The 10,000-nt window shown below is 42.3% G+C and overlaps 1 protein-coding gene across 2 annotated transcripts in view; it reads left to right on the top strand.

Annotated features, from left to right (window-relative positions):
• Positions 1 to 10,000, top strand: part of LOC133620489 (uncharacterized) — a 33,251-nt gene that overhangs the window by 16,487 nt on the left and 6,764 nt on the right. For both annotated transcript variants that reach the window (XM_061982051.2, XM_061982052.2), the window contains 2 exons: positions 4,077 to 4,243; positions 4,311 to 4,460. In XM_061982051.2, the coding sequence (XP_061838035.2) occupies positions 4,077 to 4,243; positions 4,311 to 4,460 (317 nt within the window). The remainder of the gene's footprint in view (positions 1 to 4,076; positions 4,244 to 4,310; positions 4,461 to 10,000) is intronic.

Below are 10,000 nucleotides of genomic sequence, written 5' to 3' on the forward strand. Positions count from 1 at the left end.
CTTGATCATTCTACAGTTATAATGTGATTGGGCAGGCACACTGTTTATATCGTGGGAAAGCGGACTCAGGTCCGCATGGAGCTGGAGGGGGCGTGGCCTCCAGCTCCGCCTGAATTTTGGGAGATTTTTGGGAGAAAATTTGTCCCGGGAGGTTTTCGGGAGAGGCGCTGAATTTCGGGAGTCTCCCGGAAAATCCGGGAGGGTTGGCAAGTATGTCACCAACTGATGCATGGAGGAATGGTCCACCCCCGGTCCCCACCTGGAACAGCTAGCACGTCCTCCGTGGAAACTAATCCGTGGCCGCCGGATACTCTTGTCATGCAGGAGAGTGGGGCAGAGCAGAAAAGAAAAGCGGCAGATCAACTGGTCTAAAAAGAGGTCCATTTAAAGCAGACCTGGGCATTCTACGGCCCGCCTTTGTGCGTTGATGGTAAAACTGCAAACCCAACAAGGACTTTTTGCCAAATTTCACACCCCCAGAGATGCAGCCATCAGGACAAGTTTAGTCATTTCTCACAAAATCGCCAGAAAAAGTAACGCGTTTTCTGACAGAGAGTTTATTAAGGAGTGCTTATTGGACTCTGTTGCGCTGATATGCACGGAGAAGAGGGGCGCATTTGAGAACGTGTCACTCTCCCGACGCACTGTAACGAGGCGGGTTGAGACCATCGCTGGAAACTTGGAGCTTCAGCTGAAGAACAGAACGGCCGACTTTGACTGTTTTTTGCTGGCTTTGGATGAGAGCTGAGCCCAGCTGCTCATCTTCTTACGTGGGATAACTGCAGACTTTCAAATCACGGAGTAGCTGGCAGCCATGCGGTCAATTAAAGAGACAACCACAGGTAATGACTTGTTCACATAGGTGAATGCGTGTTTGGACATGTTAGGACTGAAATGGGACAAGCTGGCAGGTGTGACAACAGATGGTTGTCCAAATCTGACGGGGGGAAAATGTTGGACTTTTAAAGAGGATGCAGGATAAAGTGACAGAAATTGACATTTTTGCATTGTATTATACATCAGGAAGTGTTGTGTAAGACAGTGTTACAAATAAAACCATCAAAAGCAATCTGCTTTTGTATAAAGTTAAGTTAGGTTAAATGTTATTATTATTCATATTATTATTATTTATCTTACGGTATATCAAAAATAATTTGAACAAAATTTAATTGAAATATTGTCGGTGTGGCCCTCCAGCAGTGCTCATGCGGCCCCCGGTAAAAATTAATTGCCCACCCCTGATTTAAAGGCTAGAGTATTTAAATGAGTTTTAAGATGGGACTTAAATGATTCTACTGAGGTAACATCTCTTAACTGTTACCGGTGGGGCATTCCAGAGAATTGGAACCCGAATAGAAAACTCGCTAGAGCCCGCATACTTTTTTTTGGGCTCTGGGAATCACTAATAAGCCGGAGTTTTCGTCCTATGGTCATCATCTCTATATTTTTTTGTCTTTACTGGTACTTGTTTGTGGTGGCATCACACCTCGAAAAAAGGAAAAATACACATCTTACAAGACAGGTGTCAAACTCAAGGCCCAGGGGGTCAGATGTGGCCCGCCAACTTCATTTTAGTTGGCCCTCGAAAGCTCGGAAATAATATGTATTAATAAAGTACTGTAACTTTTCTTACTAAATGTAGTCTTCGTTTCTATTTTGGGAGAAAAAAAAAGTACTCCCATGTAATCGCAAAGTATGTTAACTTAAATATTGTGTAATTATGCAAAAATATATTATCAAACATTCAAACCATTTTTTAAATAGAAATAAATACTAACAATGATTATTTCAAAGCAAGTTATCCATCAAATTATGCAATGTAAAAGTAGCAATAGATCTCATGGCAAAATTGTGAAATTTATTGTGATTTTTACAGCATTTTTCTCTAAATGAAAAAAAAACTGTTATTTTTTTACTGTAATAAACTGTGGTGCCGTTTTGGCATTTACAGTAATACACCGAAAAATCTACACTTGTTGATTTGCGGTATAAAAAAACTAAAAACTGGCATTTCAGGTGCCAAAATTTGACTGTAAAATTGCAGTTTTTTTTAATTTACAGTAAAAAACCAATGTACATTTTACAGGAAAATTCTGGCAACTGGGGCTGAGGTTGCTGAGGTAGTTAAAAAGCTCCTCGGTGGCAAGGCCCCGGGGGTAGATGAGATCCGCCCGGAGTTCCTTAAAGCTCTGGATGCTGTGGGGCTGTCTTGGTTGACAAGACTCTGCAGCATCGCGTGGACATCGGGGGCGGTACCTCTGGATTGGCAGACCGGGGTGGTGGTTCCTCTCTTTAAGAAGGGGAACCGGAGGGTGTGTTCCATATATCGTGGGATCACACTCCTCAGCCTTCCCGGTAAGGTCTATTCAGGTGTAGTTGGAGAGGAGGCTACGCCGGATAGTCGAACCTCGGATTCAGGAGGAACAGTGTGGTTTTCGTCCTGGTTGTGGAACTGTGGACCAGCTCTATACTCTCGGCAGGGTCCTTGAGGGTGCATGGGAGTTTGCCCAACCAGTCTACATGTGCTTTGTGGACTTGGAGAAGGCATTCGACTGTGTACCCCGGGAAGTCCTGTGGGGAGTGCTCAGAGAGTATGGGGTATCGGACTGTCTTATTGTGGCGGTCCGCTCCCTGTATGATCAGTGCCAGAGCTTGGTCCGCATTGCTGGCAGTAAGTCGGACACGTTTCCAGTGAGGGTTGGACTCCGCCAAGGCTGCCATTTGTCACCCATTCTGTTCATAACTTTTATGGACAGAATTTCTAGGCGCAGTCAAGGCGTTGAGGGGATCTGGTTTGGTGGCTGCAGGATTAGGTCTCTGCTTTTTGCAGATGATGTGGTCCTGATGGCTTCATCTGGCCAAGATCTTCAGCTCTCACTGGATCGGTTCGCAGCCGAGTGTGAAGCGACTGGGATGGGAATCAGCACCTCCAAGTCCGAGTCCATGGTTCTCGCCCGGAAAAGGGTGGAGTGCCATCTACGGGTTGGGGAGGAGACCCTGCCCCAAGTGGAGGAGTTCAAGTACCTCGGAGTCTTGTTCACGAGTGAGGGAAGAGTGGATCGTGAGATCGACAGGCGGATCGGTGCGGCGTCTTCAGTAATGCGGACGCTGTATCGATCCGTTGTGGTGAAGAAGGAGCTGAGCCGGAAGGCAAAGCTCTCAATTTACCGGTCGATCTACGTTCCCATCCTCACCTATGGTCATGAGCTTTGGGTTATGACCGAAAGGACAAGATCACGGGTACAAGCGGCCGAAATGAGTTTCCTCCGCCGGGTGGCGGGGCTCTCCCTTAGAGATAGGGTGAGAAGCTCTGCCATCCGGGAGGAGCTCAAAGTAAAGCCGCTGCTCCTCCACATGGAGAGGAGCCAAATGAGGTGGTTCGGGCATCTGGTCAGAATGCCACCCGAACGCCTCCCTAGGGAGGTGTTTAGGGCACGTCCGACCGGTAGGAGGCCGCGGGGAAGACCCAGGACACGTTGGGAAGACTATGTCTCCCGGCTGGCCTGGGAACGCCTCAGGGTCCCACAGGAAGAGCTGGACGAAGTGGCTGGGGAGAAGGAAGTCTGGGCTTCCCTGCTTAGGCTGCTGCCCCCGCGACCCGACCTCGGATAAGCGGAAGAAGATGGATGGATGGATGGAATTCTGGCAACTGAGCTGCCTATTTTAACCATAAAAACAGCAGTACGGTTTTTCCATTTACAGTAATATACACTACATTTTGAGGTGAAAATGTTTTGCAACTTACCATATTTGTTTTACATTTTAGTTTAAAAAAAATCTACTAATAAAATGCATTAAAAACATTGTGTAATAATATTATTCACTGTTAGAAGGGCCCTCTGGGGCCTAACATAACTGCCATGTGGCCCTCAGTGAAAACGACTTTGAGACCTCTGGTTTACAAGATATGCCGAACTTTGAAGGTATATTCCTCCAGAAAAGTCTGGTTGAATTAAAAAATGACTTTAGGGGGTCTGCATTTTGACGTTGTCGTCCTCAGTTCATGTCTTTATTCTGCATTTCAGCTTATTTTAGATCAGACTGTGTGATAACAAAAATGTGTTTTTGTATTGCAGGACCAGATTCCGACCAGTTCTTCAAAATGCTGGCCAACTCCCAAGCCAAACGTCTGGATGATCAGCGTGCGTGTCTTCCATCTTTGCCGGCGATCCAGAACGAAGGCACCTCCATTGCCGTAGGAGCGGACACAAGTTATTTGTGTTACATGCTCTCCAAAGTTCAGGTGGGCCCCACAATATGCTGCCTGTAAGGTAACATGGTTTTATATCTGCTTTAAATGTCAACAACAGGGCTCCCGGCTTGACGATCAGAGATGTTCTGCGCCTCATATCCTTAAAAATGTGTGCACCCCAACCTCCCAGCGCAAGGCCTGCAACACTTCTAAAGGACCTGATAAAACTGGCCCCCCAAACCAGGACAAAAAGGATCAGCAGCCGCAGGTAAAACACCACAACAGAAACTGAACACTGCTAATTTGGATCAGTTATACCAGAGGTGTCAAACTCGTGTTCATTGAGGGCCACATCGCAGTTATGGTTGCTCTCAGAGGGCGGCTTTTAACAATGAGTAATATGTGGATATACGTGTGTGTGTGTATATATATATATATATATATATATATATATATATATATATATATATCAGTGACGTGCGGTGAGGTTGATGGCTGGTGAGGCACTGACTTCATCACAGTCAGATTTACAAACATATGAACCCTAAAGAGTATCTTATTCACCATTTGATTGGCAGCAGTTAACGGGTTATGTTTAAAAGCTCATACCAGCATCAAGGCTTGGAATTGGGGGTTAATAAATCACCAAAAAATATTCCCAGGCACGGCGCCGCTGCTGCCCACTGCTCCCCTCACCTCCCAGGGGGTGATCAAGGGGATGGGTCAAATGCAGAGGACAAATTTCATCACACCTAGTGTGTGTGTGACAATCATTGGTACTTTAACTTAACTTTAACTTTACACATACAAACTGTAGCACACAAAAAAGCACATTTAATAAAAAAAACGTTATTATGGTCTTACCTTTACTTATAAAATAAATCCATGAGCCGCTATTGTACTGGATTAATGCAATCCCTGACGAGAGTGTTATATCAACTAAAGCCCTCACTTAAACTTTCCACGTGCAAGATTTAATCTATTTAAAAAAGTGTAACCGAGGGTTTATAAATAAAAGTTAAAGTTAAAGTAGCAATGATTGTCACACACACACTAGGTGTGGCGAAATTATTCTCTGCATTTAACCCATCACCCTTGATCACCCCCTGGGAGGTGAGGGGAGCAGTGGGCAGCAGCGGTGGCCGCGCCCGGGAATCATTTTTGGTGATTTAACCCCCAATTCCAACCCTTGATACTGAGTGCCAAGCAGGGAGGTAATGGGTCCCATTTTTATAGTCTTTGGTATGACTCGGCCGGGGTTTGAACCCACAACCTACCGATCTCAGGGCGGACACTCTAACCACTACGCCACTGAGTAGGTGTCGCCTATACTTTATGAAACTACAAAATAACAAACACGGAGGCTCCAGTTTACATGAGGACCACTTTATTTACCTTCTTTCAAAAACTTCCGCTCCACTTTGTGTCGTCACTTCTAGCGCCTTCAAAATAAGAGCTCAAGGCATATACTGTATAACAGCGCATAACAGGAACTTAACATCACAAATAGGAAAGCCCATGAAAATAGGTTACAAAAGTTATTTAATAAGAAGCCAAAAAGTGCAAAAACAATAATGTTCGTGTTGGAGGAGTTGTGAATTAGGTACACCTGCAGTCTGCAAGTGTACCTAATGTTGTGACCCAGTCATTCACAACTCCTCCAACACCAACATTATTGTTTTTGCACTTTTTGGCTTCTTATGAAATAACTTTTTTAAATAGATTCAATCTTGCACGTGGAAAGTTTAAGTGTGGGCTTTAGTTGATATAACACTCACGTCAGGGGTTGCCGTGCATTCTACGGCGGGGGTGCAGGAGGCGGGGCTACTGGAGCCTCACACAGTGCGTCTTTTGCAGCCGTTTTATGATCGCTCAGCACAAGAAATACGTTACACACATACAGTTGTTGACAAAATACACTGTACATTATATACCTCAGCTAACTAAACTATGTAAATGTATAATATAATTCATATAGCAATACAGTCTCACTGCACAGCAGGCCAGCAGTTAGCCGAGTCCGCAATCCATGTTGAGGCACTGAGTGACGTGCCTCAACTGGCTGCTGTTCACCGCACCGTCTCTTCTCAGTATTTGAACGGCAAATGTGAAAATTCAGGGATTTTGAATAAAAATAATCTAAAACTGGTGAAGTTAAATGGAAAATAACTTTATAGTATAATCACTGGATACATATAACAATTTAATTAATGTTTTTTCTATTTACATTTTTTTCCTTTCCATGATGGCAGGTGAGGCCCCGCCTCACCTGCCTCTAGTGACTGCACGTCACTGATATATATATATATATATATATATATATATATATATATATATATATATATATATATATATATATATATATATATATTGCCAAAAGTATTTAGCCACCTGCCTTTACTCACATATGAACTTGAAGTGCCATCCCATGGAATTGCCAAAAATGTGTTGGTATTCTGGAGCATTCAAAGTTCCTTTCACTGGAACTAAGCGGCCGAGCCCAACTCCTGAAAAATCAACACCATAATTCCTCCTCCACCAAATTTCACACTCGGCACAATGCAGTCCGAATTGTAGCGTTCTCCTGGCAACCTCCAAACCCAGACTGATTCATCAGATTGCCAGATGGAAAAGTGTGATTCATCAGTCCAGAGAAGGCGTCTCCACTGCTCTAGAGTCCAGTGGCGACGTGCTTTACACCACTGCATCCCACGCTTTGCATTGGACTTGGTGATGTATGGCTTAGATGCAGCTGCTCGGCCATGGAAACCCATTCCATGAAGCTCTCTGCGTACTGTACGTGGGCTAATTGGAAGGTCCAATGAAGTTTGGAGCTCTGTAGCAACTGACTGTGCAGAAAGTCTTTGCACTATGCGTTTCAGCATCCGCTGACCCCTCTCTGTCAGTTTACGTGGCCTACCACTTGGTGGCTGAGTTGCTGTTGTTCCCAAACTCTTCCATTTTTCTTATAATAAAGTTGACTTTGGAATATTTAGGAGCGAGGAAATTTCACGACTGGATTTGTTGCACACGTGGCATCCTATGACAGTTCCATGCTGGAAATCACTGAGAGCGGCACATTCTTTCACAAATGTTTGTAAAAATAGTCTCCATGCCTAAGTGCTTGATTTTATACACCTGTGGCCGGGCCAAGTGATTAGGACACCTGATTCTCATCATTTGGATGGCTGGCCAAATACTTTTGGCAATATAGTGTATGTATATATATATATATATGATACATTTACAATATATTGGTTGGCTTGTTGCTAATTATTAGCGCAGTCCAAACCCCCCGTGTAGCGCAAACTAATGCAATTGAAATGACTGAATTTTGTAACAAATTCCTACAATTTGTGTTTTACCTGCTACATGTCTTATCTGTGTACTTTTAGCCAGTATTGTTTTTAGTATTTGCGAATGATTGTATTTCTCTTAAAGCCAGACCCGACGTGGCAAACATAAATCGTGAAGCATTTAATACAAGGTCAATACATCCTTTTATTCTATCGTAATCCGAGATTATTGCGGGCTATATGTAATATATTCACTTCTAAATTGTTCTCCGAGTGCAATAAGAAAAGCATTTTATTTTAGATTAACCTTCTCTTTCAGTGGCCTTGTGGTTTGAGTGTCCGCCCTGAGACTGGGAGGTCGTGAGTTCAAATCCCCCGGCCGAGTCATACCAAAGACTACAAAAAATGGGACCCGTTGCCCCCCTGCTTGGCACTCAGCATCAAGGGTTGGAATTGGGGGTTAAATCACCAAATTATTCCCGAGCGCGGCGCACGCTGCTGCTCACTGCTCCCCTCACCATCCCAGAAAGTGAACATTGGGATGGGTCAAATGCAGAGGACAAATTTCACCACACCCAGTGTGTGTGTGTGACAATCGTTGGGACTTTAACTTTTTTTTAAATGATTAGAGTTTAATAGGAAACATATGTTCAATGTATTGTAAGAATTTGTGTTCAACTGAAGCCAATATGACATTTTTTGTGGTACCCTTTATTTTGAAAAGTACCAAAATTGATATCGGGACGACCCTAATATCACCACAAAAGTATACAAGTGATGGCAAAGAGGAAAAGTGTGATGATGATAACCCTAGAACTGGAAAAGAAGCTTTTGGACGCATAAAAGACAATAATAGTCATCCTAGATCAGGGGTCTCAAACTGGTTTTCATTGAGGGCCACATCACAGTTATGGTTGCCCTCAGAGGGCCGCTTGTAACAATGAGTAATATATGAATATACATGTATATATATAGTACATAAACAATATTTTTTTTTACAAAAGCTGCAAAAAAAAATAAAATAATTTACTTTAAAAACTGTCAGCTCAGTCACCACAATTTTACAGTAAAAGCAGTGTTGTTTTTTTACAGTATATAAAAAAATTGAATAAATGGAATGGAGAAACTATACCACTGTTTTAAGCGCTAAAATTCAAGCAACAGAGCTGCCAGGTTTGTTTTTTTTACAGTAAAATCTTGTTTTAATGTTTTAGTGTCTTACTGTATATGGAAAAAAACAGTACCAAAGTAGATTTTACGGGTAAAAAACTCAAGTCGGCGGAATTTAACCGTAAAATCTATTGTCAATTTTACAGTCTACAATTTGATTGATCATTTGTTTTGAAATCATAAGTCAAGCAGATATTTAAGTCCAGTATTTATCTTTATTTTAACAAAAAAATATTTTTGGAATATATTATATAATATTTGGATAATATTTAATTTTAAAAGATAAGCAATTGCATGCAGTACATGATTTTTAATGTCAAAAGGGAAAGAACAAATATATTTAGTAAAAAAAGATTAAGCATTTTATTAACGCATATTATTTCCAGGGTAAAAAAACGGTAAAAAAAACTCAGTCGGCGGAATTTAACCGTAAAATCTATTGTCAATTTTACAGTCTACAATTTGATTGATAATTAGGGCCCGCATGGCCCATTGCATAAGGACTCCCACAGGGAGTCCTTATGCAATGGGACATAAGGACCTATTGAATTTGTAAGGTTTTATTCTTTATTCTTTATTCTTCCGCCGCCACATTAAACTGTAATTTGACCCACTTAACATACTTCAAAACTCACCATATTTGACCCATACATCAGGACTTGCGAAAATTGCCTTTTTAAAAAAAAAACCGAACCACAAAACTCAAAATTGCGCTCTAGCGCCCCCTAGGAAAAAAAAAACTAGACTGCCTGTAACTCCCACTAGGAAGGTCGGAGAGACATGAAACAAAAACCTCTATGTAGGTCTGACTTAGACCTACATTTCATAATAGTACATTCTCGGGCTAAAATCAACAGGAAGTTGGCAATTCCCCCTTCAAGACAAAAAAGTACTAAAAACAGTCACTTTTGCCTCTTTGAGCTGTAATTTGACCCCCTTAACATGCTTCAAAACTCACCAAACTGAACGCACACATCAGAACTGGCAAAAATTGTGATTTAATAAAAAAACCTAACCCCAAATCTCAAAATTGTGCTCTAGCGCAATTTTTTAATAAAACGCACAAAAAACTGCTCCTCGGATGAAAAAAACTGACAAAACTGCCTGTAACTCCCACTGGGAAGGTCGGAGAGACATGAAACAAAAACCTCTATGTAGGTCTCACTTAGGCCTACATTTCATAAATTGACAACCCCCAGCAAAAATCAACAGAAAGTTTGCTATTCCCCCTTCAAAACAACATTTTTGTAAAAACCGGTCACCTTTCTTCAAAATCTATCTCCTCTGAGCGCGTTTGTCGTTTCGGCTTCAAACTAACACAGGAGAGAGATTCAACCCTTGT

The sequence above is a fragment of the Nerophis lumbriciformis genome, linkage group LG24, assembly GCF_033978685.3.
Source record: "Nerophis lumbriciformis linkage group LG24, RoL_Nlum_v2.1, whole genome shotgun sequence".
Taxonomy (NCBI): domain Eukaryota; kingdom Metazoa; phylum Chordata; class Actinopteri; order Syngnathiformes; family Syngnathidae; genus Nerophis; species Nerophis lumbriciformis.